Raw genomic sequence first — 18300 nt, 5'->3', positions numbered from 1 at the left:
ACTCTCTAACAAGGGATATATTTCCTTCTTGTGGCCCATAAGTGTTTATTCAAGGTATATCATATGCAACAGAGGTTCATGCATGTTTACTTTGGGGAGAAGGTGAAGAAAGTTCAAGGAGAAAATAATTTAAAATGCAGACTGGGAATTAGTAAGCACAGGGAATCTGAACCAGTGATGATCATGAAAATGTCCATCACAGAGCACAGAGGATTTTTAGGGAAATTAAATTATTCTGTTTGATACCACAATGATAAAAATGTCATTATGCATTTGTCCAAATCCGCAGAATGTACAACAGGAGTGAAAGTTAATGTAAACTATGGACTTTGGGTGATAATGATGTGCCAATGTAAGTTCATAAATTGCAGCAAATGTACCACTCTGGTGGGAGATGTTGCTAATGGGGGAGGCTATGCATGTGTGGGAGCAGAGTGTATCTGGCAACAGTCCCCAGCCTTTTTGGCACCAGGGACCAGTTTTATGGAAGACAATATTTCCACAGATAGTGGGAGGAAAGGGACATGATTTGGGGATGAAACTGTGAAACCGTTCCACCTCAGATCAACAAGCATTAACTAGACTCTCATAAGGAACAGGCAATCTAGATCACTTGCGTGCACAGTTAACAATAGGGTTCGCCCTCCTGTGAGGTCTAATGCCACCACTGATCTGACAGAAGGCGGGGCTCTGTTGGTAACGCTGGCTCGCCCACTGCATGGCTTAGTTTCTAACAGGCCACCAACTGGTACCAGTCCATGGCCCAAGGGTTGGGGATTTCTGGGATATCTCTGTACCTTCTACTCAGTTTTTCTGTGAACCTAAAACTGCTTTAAAATAAAGTCTATTTTTAAAAAGGAAAACAAAAGATAACAAATTATGTTCCCAAATATATAAAATAAAAATTTTAGTATAAAAAGGTCACATTAAAATACACAGATGTGCTAAGAAATTTTTAGCAATAGAGTTTCAAATAAATTTCATATAAATTTCAATGATTCATGAGGCAATAACCCAGCATTTTGGAGTTGTGTGCATTTGTGTGTCTGTGTGTATGTGTGTAATACAAGGGTTATACTGAAGAGCATAATGACCAGAGTCATATAGAAATCTACAAATGCTGCCCAACTCAGACTCCTTCCTCAAGAAGTACTGTGGAAAACAAATTTAATGATTGTTGCACTTTTTTAAAAGGATGTATTCAAAAATTATTTGCGTAATGTTAAAGTAGCAGAATTAAAACTAATTCTAAAAAATAAGAGTAAATTTTTATCAGCTAAAAAAGTAGAGACATTATTGACATTACTATAAATAGGGTTACAGATCAACCTCCATGATTTTAAATCATGTGATACTTAAAAAATTATTTGTTATTTTAATTATTTTGGATTATATACACAAAACATGACTTCATTAATATTTAATATCACACTATTTAAAATTTACAAAATTAGTGGGTCACAGAGACTTGTGCCTGTGATCTTAGCACTTTGGAGGCCAATGGGGGAGGATTGCTTGAAACCAGGAGTTCAACAGCTGCCTGGGCAACAAAGCAAGGCCCCATCCCTACAACATAAAAATAAATTAGTGCATGGTGGCATGCTTGTAGTCCCAGCTACTCTGGAGGCTGAGGCAAGAGGAGCATTTGAGCCCAAAAGTTCAAGGCTTCAGTGGGCTAGGACTGTGCACTGCGCTCGCTCCAGCCTAGGCAACAAAGCAAGAGCCCATCTCTAAAAATAAATTTTACAAAATTTAAAAATAAAATTTACAAAATTTCAAAAATCACATGAAATATTTCAGGTTTGCACTTAGACATACAAACTGGGGATTTGAATAATTAAACATTTTATTTTACTTAGTCTGTACTGGCACATAGTAAGTCATCAGTAGGTGTTAACAATTCGTGTTATTGTTATTTCCTGAGTCCAACTAACAAATCCCACAGCGAATGACACCGCAGGGATGCAACCAACAAGATCTAGAATATGGGAACTTCTACTAGATGAACAACTCCATTTCTTCAGCAACAATTCAGAGAGAGAAAGGAGAGAAACTACATTTTTAAAGGCTGAAGAAATACATGAACCAAATCTATATGAGGCAATCAGAAAAATTGACTCTGATCGTATTAAGGAATTATCTAATTTCAGTGTGGTAATGGCATTGCTGTTTTGTTTCTAAAAAGTCATTATACTTTAGATTTTCATAATAAAATAATTATGAATGAAAAATGATATCTGAAAATATCTTCGAAATAACCCAGTGTGCATGTATGATCAATTCATGGCCAATTTTGTAAACCCACCCAATTAATCAATTGGGTGGGTTTACAAAATTGGCCATGAATTGATCATTGTTAAAGCTTGGTACTCTTCTCTCTACTGCTGTACTCAGTTGAAGTTTTCTGTAAAACAAAGATTTTTTAAAATGCATTCCAGGAAAGTCCCATAAACATAGGCAGAGAAGCATTCATTGTGTTTGAAGTTATGTTAGTTTGTAGGCTATTCTCATTTTGATCACAGTGAGGAAACCCTGAGTATCCAAATCCTGCCTAAGACTATAGCAACCTCTCAGAAACGCAACTCTAAAGAATGTGTATGCAAGACTAATAGTAAGAGAGGAAAGCGAAGTATCCTTTCCTTTATTATTGGCTGCACTAAGTTCCCAGACTTGTTTATATATTCATTAATTCATCAAAAATGCAAAAATGGTCATTGAGTACCATTATAGCAATAAGTACCATACTTTGTTATGAGTATCATTAAAATAATGTGAAAACAGATACAATTATTGTTTTCATAGAATTTACACTCTAGTGGGAAGAAATATCATATATTACATAATTCCACAAACATATAATTACAAACTGTGAATAATTTGTAAAGGAAAAGAATGAGGTAAAATGAGAGAGTGTTGCACAGGAACCAGGTATAATTTGGGGGAGGTTAGAGGTGGCTTGAAGAAATGTATCTTGAGATGAAATAAGATGGTACACAGTATGTAAAGGACAAGGCTGAGGAGGGCAGAGCAAATGTTTGAGAAACTCTAATAATATGAAAGAGATATTGAGGATAAAATAACATGAAAATTATCACAGATTTAATAGAGAAAGCTCATGTAACAGCAAACAAGTTGAAAGTCTTTCTAATTAGAATTCTTAATCTGTAAAAGTAGTAATAGAATGCTATAAACAATTGGAAATTTTAATAGAAAGTTTGGAAAATTAAATCAAGAAAATCTCACTGAAATTTAAAAAGACAAAGAAATGTAATATATGGTAGAAAAGATAAAACAGAGAATAGACCGAGGAATTCCAACCTCAGGTGACAGAGCTAGAGAGATCAACAGAGAAGATGAAGGGAGGAAATTATCAAAACAAATAATAAGGAAAATTTTTCAAATATAAAGGATCTAATCCTTTACATAGAAAGGTATGGTCAGGTATTTATCAAAATTAATAAAGACTCATCCCAAAATAAATCATTTTCAAAATTTTAGAACCTCAGGGGTTAAAGAAACACCATAAAATATTCCAGTGGGGAAACCAAAACAAAACAGATAACAGACAGTCAGATTGTCAGAAGCTTCTATTATGAAGATAATGAGAAAGGCCTTGAAGTTCTAATGGAAAATTATTTTGTATTAATAAATGTAGATCTTTTCAAAATCACAATCAGGCACAGAGAAAGAATAAAAATACTGTTGGATATGAAAGGACATACATTTTACCTACCACACATAGTTTTATTAGAACTTGACTAAGGATATTACTTAGTAAACTGAAATTGTTAATCAGGAACTGGGAAGGTAAGGAACTCAGGAAGCTGAATTTAACCCAGGACCTCACTGAAATAAGATCCTACTACAGTAGTTCCTTGGCAAGCAAAGAATGTCTGATACATGAGTGATATTTAGAAAATGATAAACCATTTTTTTCAACTTTTAGAATTAAGCTATGAGCAAAGCCCAAGGACGCTTATTGTTACAGCAGAATGTCAAAATTGTCAGCTTTGACAATATTGAAGAAAGGGTGCATGTACCTCATTTTGACAAGTGGAAGCACAAAGGGAGGGGAAAGGAAGGGTAACAATGCCAATAACTTCATCTTCCAAGAAGGAGAAAAGAGACATTGTCCATGGTTAAGAAAGAAGTCACAGAGATCACTACACTTAAATTACATTTGTAACCAAAAGAATTAGGTAAGATGGTTCATGAATTAAAGCAGGGTTTTAGAAATGGGACTATCATTCAGTCACAAAAAGGCTTCAGTCTAACCAGGGAGTTCTGAAGCTGTAAGAGCCCTTCAGAGTTGGCCCAAATTAGGGAAACGGTTTAGGACCTTTATACTCCCCACACTGACCCGTCATTCCTGGAAGTGGAGTGGTTCTTCTTGGGAAATGTAGTAAAATCCGATGAGGCAGCTTTCACCACCTAAGGCAATCTGGGGAATGACTGACATTTAAGGGCTTTCAGCCAGCAACATACATTCCCAGCAATGAGAGAATAAATCCTTCTGTCCCAAAGAGAGGAGTTTAGGTAGAACAGAACAGTATCCACAACAGAAATGGTGTTCTAGTTCCTGGGAATACATATATATTCATGTGGAAGTAAACAAACAATTTTTTTTTTTTTTTGAAACGGAATCTCACTCTGTCACCCAGGCAGGAGTGCAATGGCATGGTTTCAGCTCCCTGCAACGTCCGCCTCCTGGATTCAAGCAATTCTCTGCCTTAGTCTTCTGAGTAGCTGGGACTACAGGTGCCCACCACCACACCTGGCTAATTTTTGTATTTTTAGTAGAGACAGGGTTTCGCTATGTTGGCCAGGCTGGTCTCAAACTCCTGACCTCGTGATCCGCCCGCCTCAGACTCCAAATTGCTGGGATTACAGGCATGAACCACCGTGCTCAGCCCAAATACATGTTTTTTAAAATTCATCATCTATTTAAAAAATAAAAATAGAACTACCGCATGATCCAGCAATTCCACTTCTGGGTACATCTGCAAAGAAAATGAAACCAGTGTACTCAAAAGGTACAAAGAAGGGCAGGGTGTGGTGGCTCATGTCTATAATCCCACCACTTTGGGAGGCTAGATTGGCAGGTGGATTGGTTGAGCCCTGGAGTTCAAGGCCAGCTGGGCAGCATGGTGAAACCCTGTCTTTACAAAAAATACAAAAATTAGCCAGACATGGTGGCTCATGCCAGTAGTCCCAGCTACTCCAGGGACTGAGGTAGGAGGATGAATTGAGCCTGGGAAGTCAAGGCTGCGGTGAGCTGTGACGGCACCACTGCACTCCAGCCAGAACTAGACCACGTCTCAAAAAAAAAAAAAGTACAAAGTTTCAGTTAGACAGAAGGAATAAGTACTGGAGATCAATTGTACAGGATGGTGAGTATGGTTAATAATAATATACAGTCGTCCCTCAGCATCCATGATGGATTGGTTCCAGGAACATCCCTGTATAACAAAATCTGAGAATGCTCAAGCCCCTTATTAAAAATGGCTTAGTTTTTGCATATAACCTAAGCCTATCTTCCCACATACTTTAAATCATCTTTAGATTACTTATAATACCCAATGCAATGTAAATGCTATGTAAATGTTGTTATACTGTATTGCTTTTGAATTGGAATTATTTTTATCATTATATTGTTATTTTTCATTTTTTTTCTAAATGTTTTCCATCGACAGTTGAATGAATTAGAGGATGTGGAACCCACAGATACAGAGGGCCAACTGTATTGTATATTTGAAAATTGCTAAGAGAGTAGATTTTAAATATTCATACCATAAAAAAGTAAAGCAATGGATATGTTAATTAGCCGGGTTTTATCACATGTATCAAAAAGTCACGCAGAACCCTGTAAATACAGTTATTCATCAATTTAAAATAATTAATGAATTTAAAATTCTTTTGAAATGTAACATTCTTAACTTTTTCTTATTCAAATATTCTATTTTTTTGATTTGTTTTTAAAAAATAATCTCTTAGCGTCCATTAACTCAATTGATTCACCCTATTAACTTAAGAACTCTCTTCCTTAAGTTAAACATTTCATGATAATCAAGAAGGGCAAGATTATGTTGCAATAAGATCTTAACCCATAGTAAAAAGTAGATCTCAGTGGCTCAACTCAATAAGGAGACTTCATTCCACAGTTATTCAAGCAACTTAGGTTACAGAGTTTCCAGTATCTCATGTACCATCATGCACCTACTTGCAAGTTCCATTGGCTGCTGTTAGTCAAGTGACCCCAACCTAACAGGAGAAAACACTGGGAAATGTACAGGAGCTTTGGAACGTTGGCGAGCACCACTGTCTCCAAAAGATATACTGTTTTTATCTAACTAAGGACAAATGCTCAAGACTGGTAGGTGTTCTCTAGAACACCTACACACCTTCCTCCAAGTTATATGCTTACTAAGGCTCAGTTCTTTATGTTAGCAAACTTATTTATACAGGATGTACTTGTCATTTTTATTAAATTATCCTTTAAAGATTATACTATCCAATGAAATCTGGATGCAAAAAAAAAATAGTTGTTCCTATGAAACTGTGAGGAAGAAAGAGAAGATTTTGACCCTCTCATTAATAAAGAATTTTCCAGAATCTGCTCAGTGGGACAATGTTGAACTGTAAGAATGTGCTAGAATATAATCTACCACCCAACCCTAACCCTAACCCTAACCCTTCAGGGTGGATAGTAGATTATATTCTAGGACATTCTTAGGGCTTATGCTTCAACTGGAAGAACCAGATCTCAATGTCTTCCTAAACTCTGAGTCTGGTTCAATCCCCAACCCTGCTGCCTCTTCCCTTTGCAGGATCAAAGACAAGGAGCTACACACAGAAACTGAGGACACCCTGGACAACCCAGCACATGCCTTCCCCATTTCCACATAAGCATCACTCTCTTTTGATCCATATGGTGAATGACAAGGCCCACCCTAAGGAAGAGAACAAAATCAGCACAAAACTTTTGTCTCCATTCAGCATGTTGCTTGAAAACAATTCAGACTATAACCCTGGGGAGCAGAATCTAAAGTTTTGGTGTCTCTCTGTGCACTAGTGTCTCTGTCTGAGGACCTGCGTGACAGCCTGGAGTACAGGAGATGAAGGTCCCAAGGAGACCTAGTTCTCCATTCTGACCTCGTCCATAAGAAGGAAGAGCCTGCCAAAGACTCCTCAGGCCCAGTGTGTGGGTGAAGGAGAAAGGAAGATGGGATGTCTGCTTTCAGGGTCATGGCCCTCTAAAAGCTTGCAGAAGCTCTTAAACTCTGTCTTCATGATGAAACTCAGAGAGTGACATCTAGACCAGCTTCAGGGATGGGCCCACATCAAAGGGGCCACAGTGTGTAGTGACCTCCCTCAAAACCAGGAAGAGAGTGTCATCAGGAATCAACAGGTTACTATGTCAATGACAAAGGGAGCTCAGACAAGGAATGGGATGACTGTGAACAGGTACCGCAGTGAGGGACCCTAGAACCAGAGGGAGTTCTGCCATCTGTCCTGTGGGCTCCACAAGAAGAAAACCACCCCTTACACCCCTCCACTGTGGGGAGGCTCTGCAGGCTGAGGTGCTCCACGTGGCTAGTGTAGATATTTGCACACTGGAAGTTATTTCCAGCACCACAAGGATCTGGAAAATCCAGTCCTCCTTCCTAAGAAAAGGGATGGGCACAGTGCTGGCTGTCAGCATCCCGTGCCCAGAAAGGTGTTTTTGAGAGGTGTGCATGTTACCCAGGCTTGGCCAATCAGAATCTTTCCTAAAGTTGTTAAAACTCTGGTAGACATTTTAGAAACATTTACAACAGAGACAGACAGACAGACACACACACACACACACACACACACACACACAGAGAGGAAGAGAGAGAAAGAGAGATGAGATAAAATATGAAGTGATAAGGAAGAGAAATGCAGAAAAATAGAAGCAAAAAAAAAAAACCACAGAGATAGAAAAAACTGCAGATAAATAGTGACAATGGATTAGAAAAATAGAAAGGCAACAATGTAGTGAAAGACACAACAAGGGAACAGAAACAAAGATGCAGAGAGACACATGGAAGAACTATACAGGGACAAAGAGACCCTGAGAAAGAGACAGATGCCCAGATACAGACATAAGAGAAAGAGAGAGGTGAAGATCTCATTGAATATCTGGAACTAGTCACTTCTGAAATCAACTTGACTCTAGGCTTCCTTTGTACCATGAACAAAATATATTTGGGTTTCTATCATTTAGAATCAAAAATAGCACTTTTATTGCTGGTTATACTTTCTTAAAAATAAAAATTATTCTTGATTGACGTGACTTGCCAGAATGTTTGAAACACCAGTGACCAAGGGTCACTATATCTGTCCCCAAACAATTCCACCATGCTTACTTACACAGCACTCACCAAACCAGAAGACAGGCTGGCATATTCTAAGGACACTGCACTGAACATCAATGTGAAAGAACCCTGAATAATGTGACAACTGAATTGACTTTCTACCTCCTCTGCCCACCCTTACTTTGCACACCAAAATGCTTTCAGTGCCTTTTCAGGTACAACCCTCCTTCTGACCATTGATTGACTGGGTCACCTCAAGGTACGTTCCTTCATTCTGCAGTGACTTGCTGCCTCTGCTCAATTAAGGAAGTTCAGAATACAAATAAGTCAGGACCATGTTTAATTATGTAAAAAAGCTCTAAAGTCAGGTAATGGTATTCCTGTGGTTCTCTTGAGCAGTCTGAGGAGAGAATAGAAACAGAAACCCCTTGGGGCCTGAGTAGCTGCAGCTGGCCCTGCACAGGCAGAGGCTCTGGGTCAGTGCAGGAAGGTCACAACCAGCACCTTGGGGTGGGAATGAAAGATGACCTGGTGGCTGCGTGAGAGCCACTGTAGGACTCTCATCTCAGGGGGACAGGCTGACACAGGAAGCTGGGAATTCTGGGCAGGACAAGCAGGCATTACAGAAGAGTGATAGCCCATCCCTGGTAAAATCATCTCAGGAGTCAGTGCAGGAGCCCTGGAGAAGAGAGACGAGGCATAATCAGCACAGGGTACCCTGGTGGGCCTGCCATCTCCCCCACCCACAGGGGTCCCCTGCAGCTTCAGACAGAGAAAGCTGAGGTCCACAGTGCAGCATCATCACCTCCCCCAAGATCTGACTGAGCAAAGGTGAAATCAGCTCATGAGGACACAGAACTTAGGCTTGATGCAGATGTGTGGGAGGTGGGGGAACAGCTGTTGCTCTTCTGGGGAATATGAAGGGTTCAATCTTTTGAGGAAATTGGATAACACTTCATTCTTACCACTAGTGGCCTCTTTCAGTCACTGGAAAATGCCTACAGGAAGTAGCCACCAAAATGTGGCACAAAGTGGGCATCATCCTACTAACATTTAAGCTGTGGTTCTGTCCCCACATTTCTCAAGAAGATGCCACCAAAGCTAAGGCTTGGTTCTGGGGAACAATCTCTGGAGATTCCTAGAAACTGGCAAACTTCTCCCCTAAGTCTTGATCCTCATAGCAGCAAATAGGCCATAAACAGAGACCACTGTGGTCAGGTGCACTCAGCTCATGCTCTTCCCTCTTATACCTGTGCCCTCCCCACACTGGATCACAGCTGAAATAGTACCTGCTGGGGGAGGCCCTTGAGGTCCTACAAATGGAAGTTATGTCGTGAGGCGCTGTGGCTCACACCTATCCGGAACTTTGGGAGGCCGAGGTGGGTGGGTCACAAGGTCAGAGGTTCAAGACCAGCCTGGCCAAGATGGTGAAACCCCACCTCTACTAAAAATACAAAAAATTAGCCGGGTGTGGTGGCAGGCACCTGGAATCCCAGCTACTTGGGAGGCTGAGGCAGAGAAATGCTTGAACCTGAGAAGTGGAGGTTGCAGTGGTCTGAGATCATGCCACTGCACTCCAGCCTGGGTGACAGAGCAAGATTCTGTCTCAAAAAAAAAAAAAAAAAAAAAAAAAAAAAAAAAAAAAAAAAAAAAAAAAAAAAAAAAAAAAAAAAAAAAAAAAAAAAAAGAAGCAGCAGCAGCAGCTATGCAAAGAAGGGTCTCAAAAGGTCTCATTACACAAACAACCACTCTCTCACCCCAAAGGAAAATGACACACATGACTTAAGTAGAGTTATATTCTCTTCCCACCCATGTTCTTCAAGACCTTAAGCACCCTGATTTAAAATCCCCTAAAACAAATGAAAATGTCACTAGAAGGCAAGGAGGCTGAGCCTCTGACCCTCTTAATGGAGGAAGCTTTTCTAAGGAGCCAGTGAGACAATGATGAACAGTAAGGCCATCCTGGAATAAGCTCTATCAGTCAACTCTGTGACAGGGCTACCTTTCACCCAGTAAAATCAGATTCCAATGCCTCCTCCAATCTTGTCCTGTCTCCTCCCACCTCCAGCCCAGGCTTTTTTCTCTCAGGGTCAGGAGGAAAGAGCTACGTGTAGAGACAAGTCCTCTCTGAACAGAGGGTCTGGGTCACCGCCCATCTTCCCCTTTTCCCCTGGGGTTCCTCACCTTTCTGACTCCTGTGACGGATGATAAGGCCCAGCCCAAGGAAGATCAGCCCAAGCATGAAGCCTCCAACGCCACTCAGCATCTTGCGCTGGGCAGATTCAGACTGAGCCCCTAAGAAGCAGAGTCTGAGTGTCAGTGTTTGTCCCCACACCCCATAGCATCCCTGCTGAGGAGCTGAGGTCCAGTCTGAGGTGCAGGAAGTGAAGGCATCAAATGAACATAGTTCTCCGTTCAGACCACCCCTCAGGGAGGGAAAGACCAGCCGCCAATAGGTCCTTGGATACAGTGAGTAGGTGAGAGAGCAGGGAAGCAGATCTCCACTCCTCAGGAACTCATCTATAACCTTAGACCCTAAGATCGCAGTCACCAACCCTAATGATCAGTCAGTCCCTCAGAGCTATCAGGACTGGGATCCATAGCAACAGTATGTAGAGTAATGTCCCTAGCATCTGGAAAGGTGGTGAGATCAGGATTCTTCTGATACACTTGCCATCAGAAGAGGGGCTCTAGTCTCCTGTGATTCCCAGCTCAGTAGCGACATCAGGGATAAGAGATGGGAAGGGAGGGGTCAGAAGGAGCTCTGCCCTTTGTCTTGTGGGGCCCATAGCAACAGAAACTCAATATCCCCTTACGCCACTCCACGGTGATGGGGCTCTGGAGGCTGGGGTGCTCCACGTGGCAGATGTAGACATCTCCATGTTGGGGAGTCATTTCCAGCATCACCAGGATCTGGAAGGTCCAGTCACCGTTCCTAATAAGGGGAGTGGACACAATACCGGCTGTCTGCTCCTGGTCATTCCGAAACCACCGGACTTTGATCTGGCCTGGATAGAAATCTGTCACCGAGCAGACCAGCAGGTTGTGGTGATTGAGGGCCTCTCTCCTGGATGGGGAGATGGTCGCTGTAGGCTTCTCTGAGGGTAGTAACAGACAGGGAAAGACACAGGAGTGAGATGTGAGACCACACAGCATGTCTTCCATGAGGAAATGTTCCTCCTTGGAACCAGAATGGAAAGATACCTGGAGTCCAAGTCTTGGATTAAGATTCATTCAAAAAATATAAATTTGACAATCACTGAGAATCCAAAGATAAACAACATACCATGGTCCCTGCCTTTATAGAATGTGCAACATAGTAACAGACACCAAAAAATAAAAAGAATGTTATTTCAAAAGTTTATAATATTTGAAAAAAAAAAAGTAGGCAGGCCTTGAAAACAAGTAACCCTGATGAAACATCATGTTTGCCCATAAGTCGATACCTTTATCTTCTCAGATTGCTACTCATAGTTAAAAAAAAAAAAAGGGCACACCTTTCCCCGCCTCTTTTACGCATCTCATCCTTTACCTTTCAGGCCACTTTATTGAATTCCCTTTATTATCTTAATGTGAAACTATAGTAAACATTTAATGTATGCTTTCTGTATTTAGTAATGTGTTCTCTCATTTTCTTTTTTCCTTAATTTATTTTTATCAATCAGTGAGTTTAATTACCAGCTGTCTACCCTACTCCATTCCCTTGCTATTGAGAGTTACTTTCTTGTTCTGGAATCAGACATTATAATGCATGTTCTTCATAGAAAATATTCTGAGATCCGTGCAGAAGTCGGCCTGGGGTAACGAGCCTGTAATGTGAACATATAAATACAAGCAGGATTTGCTGAGGTCAGCAGGTGGCACCCCAACTAAATGGCACTCATGAGCCATCACCCGGAAGGAATCACGGTTTCCTTGGACTTGAACTTTTCTTTAGGTTCTTCTTCCTGGAGTCCGACGGAAATCACAGTCAGCTACGGGGCCTTACAAGATATTTTTATAAGAAACTATTTTTATCCAATAATTTAATGGCTTCGACCTATTTATTCCAAAACTTCTGCTCTTTGCATTGTGCCATTTGTTCAGCTTTTCTAAGAATTAAAACTCTGCCTACAACATCATTAAAGCGTTGTTTTTATTTTTAGCAAACATTTTTTTCCTCAAACTTTGTATTCACAAACTATTAAAATCCAAACCAGTAAGAGTTTAAAGCATTAAGCAAAATGATAGAAAATAATTAATAAAGTCTATTTTTAAGGCTCTTTATACCTGTTTTTTCTTGAACCTAAGTGGATGGGCAGCTGAGTACATTTATTCATTAATTTAATAGAAGATCATTGCGCTCATACCACAAACCAGTCAATGTGTCAGGTACCAGGCATGCAATAATTAAAAGTCTCTCGCCTCAAAGAGCTCCATCATTAGCGAGAGCCATTTAAGAAAACAGAATTACGATGAATAATGATTTGAAGCCAAAAGTCAAAATATCTTATTTCACAACTGTAACTGCTGGAGGCCCTGCGCGCCGTTGTGGGGCAGCCCCATCTCCACCAGGCCAAGCCTGAAGCTTCCTGTGGCGCGAGCTGTGCACGTGGGCCTCGCTGGGTGGGGCGGTGCCAGCGGGGCGGGCATTCAGGGCAGAGCGAACAGCTTAGCAAAGGTAAGGCACGAGGAGGAAAATGCATAAGGCACGAGGGGAGAACCTGCAGAGCAGAGGACGAGGCCGACGGACGGGGAGGCTGGGGCGACATTAGGCAGCCTGCCCAACTCTGCCCGTCGCTCCGCTCTGCCCTAGGTCCCCGCCCCTCCGATGAACCTGCCCCCACCATCCCTTCCACCGCCCCCTGTCCCCTGGGGTGGAATGAACGGGTCTCGGGTTCCAGGGGCCGGTTCTCCTCTCCCGGCGCAGAGACTCGGGGCCCGGCCAAGGCTGGGGCTCGCGGAGGGGCGACGACGCTCACCTCGCCGCTGCAGGATCGCGGGGAACTCCAGCTGGTAGTTGTGCCTGCACACCGTGTCCAGCTCCGCCCGGGTCCTCTCCAGGAAGTCCTTCTGGCCGTTCAGGTACTCGGCGTCGGGCGGCCCCAGCGGCGTCACGGGCAGGTACTCCCCCACGTCGCTGTCGAAGCGCAGGTACTCCTCCCGGTTATAGATGAATCGGGTCACCAGGCGCACGCGCTCCGTCCCGTTCCTGAAGTAGCACATGCCCTTAACCTGGTACACGAAATCCTCTGCGGGGAACCACCGGCGGGTCGGTCAGGCCCCAGCCCGGCCCCTGCAGCCGCCGCCCCGACTCGGCCCTGAGCTCTGGGACCCGCCGCGCGACCTCCAGTTCCCGCCGGCCCGTGCCGCGCGCTCCGGACTGGGACCCTCTGTCCCTGCGGCTCTGCCCAGCCCCGCCTGCCCTCTCCGGGGGCTTTGGGAACCGCCTTCCTACAGGCAGGAAAGGGAGGAAAGCCTGAGCCTGTGAACAAGCAAAGAAGCCGTCGGGCTGATTTCAAGTGTAACTCTGCACTTAGAGGGATCGGGACGTTCTTGCATTAAATCCCATTTTCCATGGAGCTCCTGGGACCCCTAGAGATAAAGTTATCCACATAAACCTGAGAGTTCAGGGGAATAACGAGACAGGTCCAGGAATTAAGCCTGTCCTCGTTCTGATACGCGTATTCTCTTGATCCCTGGGTAAAATATCTTCCCTCCCACGCCTGGATTTACCCTCCTAGGTGCTGTGTGAGGTTCACTCACTTCTGTTAGAAAAGACCTACACCTCTGAGACTTAGAAACATTCATGGACAGGGCACAAGCTTTTGAATTTGATAAACTAGTTTCCAATTAAGCTTCCACGTAAAGGGCACAAGCATTTGAATTTGATAAACTAGATTCCAATTTGACAAACTAGATTCCAATTAAACTAGATTCACCAGCTTGGGCAGGTTATGTAACAGAATATCCATATCACAAGTATAATTGTGTAAAAGAAAATCATGATATCTACACACAGGATGTTAGAAGGAGTGAAGGAGAATTTATATATTGTCCTGTGTTTGAAATGAATGGTTTCACAATATGTGTTATTTCCCTTCTTTACATCCTCCTTTCTACTAAATTCAGTCCACCATCAATTCAGGTCTCTGAATCCCACATTTGCCCATAAATCAGTGAAACCTGAAGACTCCCTGCCTGTGGTCAGCCAGTCAGCTTCCCTCAGTACCAAGATTTTGCCTCCACAAACGCTCCACTCAGTCAGGAACACAGACTACTTTTCCTCAAATAGGGAGACTGCAGACACCAGTGCTGTCTTACATTTCCCAGGGCAGGATCTCATAATATTTAGTCCAGGCAAAGTCTTGGGGCACGCTGAAATGACAAATCCTGCTGTGTCTTTGGAGAAATTCATGTCTTCAAAAATAAGCCCATGCTCACTTTGTCCTATCACTGGTAGTAAATGTAGACTTTGTCTCCTCTTTCCTCTCCTCTCTCCTCTTCCAGGCTTAAGCCTCTAGGATGGGGATTGGATTGTTCTCACCTCATCACTAAAAGATAAGTGGTAATGCAACATAGCTCTGTTTCCCAAAAGAGAGGAAATGCTGATAAAAGATTGTGTCCAGGACCATAGAGGTCACCACCCCCATACCCCAGCCCAAGGAGAGCCTGTTCCCAGAGTGGCGGCTCTCCAGAGCAGCTGCCCTGCACTTACGGGGAGAGTCTCTGCCCTCAGCCAATGGGGTGCTCAGCATCACCAGCATCAAGGTCACAGCTGCCGCCCACAAGCCTCCAGGGATCTGCAGAGCCATCTTCCAAGACATCATTGGGACCAAGGAAAAAGCAGTGGTAGTCAACACAACTCAAACCTAATGGATCTTATGTACCTGCCGGAAACAATATAAACCTCTGGATGTTTCCATGCGTGGTAGGAGTGGAGAGTCCCTAGGAAAGGAACCAATCAGCACTGGAGCTGAAGGACCTCATCTGCCTCTGGGCAGACATTTTTCCCCTGAAGATTCTCACTCCAATGCCTGGCACTGTTTCTTCTTCAAATTGCACAAGATAAACATTTGAGGTGAAGATTTCCGAATAACTGAAGATTGAATGGCTTAGGGGTTTTAAGCAGCAAAAGACAAATGTGATTCAATAGTAGACATCTTACAACCTATCGCTCTTTTACTTGGGATTTTTAGTAGGGCAAATTAAGTAGGGATTATATATCAGGAAAAGAAAATTGTTGTCATAGAAATGTTCATTTCTATTGTCTTAGACACTCTGAGGAGCCTTAAGTTTTGGTGAGAAGAGCAAAGTTCTTAGAAGCAAATGATGGTGAGTTGCAGTTCCACTACTAATGTGCTTTATGGGAGTCAACAAATTACTGAGCTCCTTTGCGCCCCCAGGCTTCTCTTTGCAAAATGTGGACCATGTTTCTTGCATTTTACATCTAGATCTTCACATATACAAATTTAAGATTAATATGACTTGCTCGAAATTACAAAAGCCTCCTCCACTGTTATATGTAACTATCAGGTTAATTGGAGGAACAAGAAAACAAAGCAAAATGTATTTTTAGAAAAACTTGACACCCAGCCCTGCTGGCAGGTGACTCTTTATTATGCAAGAATGTATTGCATTCATGCTCTTTGAGTGAAAGTACTTGTTGACTTTTCTCTTTTAAGTTCTTCAGCTGCTTAAATCCTCCCTGAACCATGAAACAGGTGCATCTGACATCAGTAAAGAACAATACACAAATTTTACAGTATTCAGACAAAGTCACATTTAGTTTTGAAGACAGAGAACAAAAGCCAAGAAGAAGCATTTCCTGGGGGCTGAATTGTTTTAATGATGGAGCAAATGTTTAGATTTACAGATTGTATTGGGCCAGCCCTACACATCACGTCAAAAATGGCAGAGGTACTAATGTGTTTTTATAAATAAATTTATTACTTATCAGGCTCCCATTGCCAATGGCTAGGGGCAGAACTAATGGTTATAAAGCAATTAAAACAATGCCCAAAAATCATTACTGGTAACCCTAACCAAGACAGTAAATACCTCCACCTCTCTTCTTTCCCTTCCTCCTGCTCTTCCCTATATATTAGCAAAGTAGAAGATAGGATCTAAAAGCAGAATATAAGTTTCCCAGGTAAAAAAGAAACAGGGAAGAGGCAATAGCAAGCGGTTTGCAATAGTGGCACGGGAAAGCATTGAGTGACTCCAATATCCCGTATTATTCTGTGCATAGGTTTAGATTACCTGAGACTGGGAAAGTTGCCACTGGGCTTCCAGCAGCAGTGGTGTACTCAGGAGCAAGGTAACCCCAGTCTAAGGAGGGTCTCCTCTCCTGTGATGGATGAATAAAGGAGGAACACCAAACTCAGACCTACAATGGAATGGGGGGCAAGAGGGAATAGGCAAAGAGGGACCTGAAGGTGCCCTCAATGTCTTCTCAGTCCCCACCTCAGCATCCCTCAGAATGGAGGCCTCTGGCCCATCTCCTCCTTCCTGTTCTAAGGGATAAACTTCCTTCAGGTTTATTCAGGGGCTGGGAGGCAAAGGCTCTATCAAACCTAGGGATTCCCCAATCTCACAGGCCTCTTCACACAGACTTTTTTCTTTTCTTTTCCTTTCTTTTCATTTTTCTTCTTTTCTTTCTTTTCTTTTTTAGGGACAGGGTCTGGCTCTGTCACATAGGCTGGAGTACGCTGGCATGATCATGGCTCACTGCAGCCTCAACCTCGATGGCTCAAGTGATTCTCCCATCTCAGCCTCCCAAGTAGCTAGGAGTATAGGCATGCACCACCATTTTGTCAATTTTTTAAAAAAATTATTTTGTAGAAATAGGGTTTTGCTATGTTGCCTAGGTTGGTCTCAAAGTCATGGCCTCAAACGATCCTCCCACCTCAGCCTCCCAAAGCACTGGGATTATAGGTGTGAGCCACCACACCTGGTGATGTACTTTTCAACTAACAACAAAAGTGTCAGCTTAGAGCCATTTTCTGACTGCCTAAAACCTTATCCAAGGCCAGGCGTGGTAGTTCACACCTGTAATTTTCTAGTGCTTGGAGAGGGCAAGGCAGGGAGATCACTTGAGGTCAGGAGTTCGAGACCAGCCTGGCAAACATGGTGAAAGCTCCACTAAAAACACAAAAATCAGCTGGGTGTGGTGATGCATACCTGTAATCCCTGCTAGTCAGTAGGCTGAGGCAGGAGAATCTCTTAAACGCAGGAGGCAGTGGTTGCAGTGAGCCAAGTTCATGCCATTGCACTCCAGCCCGGAAGACAAGAGCAAAACTGTCTAAAAAAAAAAAAAAAAAAAACCACCTCATCTGAAAGATTTTGGTTTGGGCTTCTCCCAGCTGTGTCCCCCTGACCCAGCCTTCTCTACAGTTCTTTGCAATGTTCCTCTCCCTGCTCCATTACTCAGGGCAGCCACTAATGGCATGGCCAGACGAAGGCAACTCAAACAAGCATCCTAATTCCAAGTGCCTCACCTGAATCACCCGCCTGGTGATTCAGTCCCTCAGTGGGGACACATGCACCCCATGTGGGTAGATGGGATAAAGACACTGCTGTTATCCAGGGTACATCCTTTCTTCTTTCGAGCCAGAAGAAAAAGTTGTGGTCTCCTTCTTTGTGGAATCAAGGGAGAAATCATCTTCCCTGGTCAGCATCTCTTAGACTCTGTGCCTGGTCAGTGTGGTTAAATGTAAACATAGGAGTCACCCTGTCACCAGAAGGGTTATCCAGGATTCGATCCTGCAATTACTTTCAGAATCAAGAAACACTATACATTTAGAAAGGTTGTGTGGCCTGCTTAATGCCAGTGGTAACATAGTTAGAAATACTGCCCCAGAATCTCATTTTCCTTTAATAAAAATTTATCAAGCAATTATCTCCAAATGTTTTAGAACCTTGTGAATCTACTTACATATTTCCCTTATATCAACTTTTAGGTAACCAATTACATGAAATT

At 42.6% G+C, this 18300-nt stretch overlaps 1 protein-coding gene across 3 annotated transcripts; it reads right to left on the bottom strand.

The window, feature by feature from the left end:
• Positions 1 to 8243: 8243 nt before the first annotated feature.
• LOC108300084 (HLA class II histocompatibility antigen, DQ beta 1 chain-like) lies at positions 8244 to 15241 on the bottom strand. 3 transcript variants are annotated; one of them, XM_017522734.2, is made up of 6 exons: positions 15037 to 15241; positions 13301 to 13570; positions 11156 to 11437; positions 10524 to 10634; positions 9629 to 9652; positions 8847 to 9018 (listed from the first exon to the last, which is right to left on the bottom strand). In XM_017522734.2, the coding sequence occupies exons 1-6, from the start codon at positions 15146 to 15148 to the stop codon at positions 9005 to 9007; spliced, it is 813 nt and encodes a 270-aa protein (XP_017378223.1). In that variant the 5' UTR covers positions 15149 to 15241; the 3' UTR covers positions 8847 to 9004. The 3 variants fall into 3 exon arrangements, with proteins under 3 accessions (XP_017378224.1, XP_017378223.1, XP_037592221.1); XM_017522735.2 differs by lacking the exon at positions 9629 to 9652 and having other exon boundaries at positions 8244 to 9018; XM_037736293.1 differs by lacking the exons at positions 9629 to 9652; positions 10524 to 10634.
• Between the last annotated feature and the right edge of the window lie 3059 nt (positions 15242 to 18300).

The sequence above is a fragment of the Cebus imitator genome, unplaced genomic scaffold (genome assembly GCF_001604975.1).
Source record: "Cebus imitator isolate Cc_AM_T3 unplaced genomic scaffold, Cebus_imitator-1.0 Scaffold24, whole genome shotgun sequence".
Taxonomy (NCBI): domain Eukaryota; kingdom Metazoa; phylum Chordata; class Mammalia; order Primates; family Cebidae; genus Cebus; species Cebus imitator.
This window is presented reverse-complemented; position numbering and strand designations above follow the sequence as displayed.

Excerpts from the sequence above, each read along its gene's own strand:
- LOC108300084 (XM_017522734.2), bottom strand. The coding sequence starts at position 15,148 with ATGATGTCTTGGAAGATGGCTCTGCAGATCCCTGGAGGCTTGTGGGCG. Across the intron at positions 10,635-11,155 it reads CCCCATCACCGTGGAGTGGC|GGGCTCAGTCTGAATCTGCC; the intron begins GTAAGGGGATAT and ends TCTGCTTCTTAG. Across the intron at positions 9,653-10,523 it reads CCGTCACAGGAGTCAGAAAG|GACCTCAAGGGCCTCCCCCA; the intron begins GTGAGGAACCCC and ends TTCCATTTGTAG.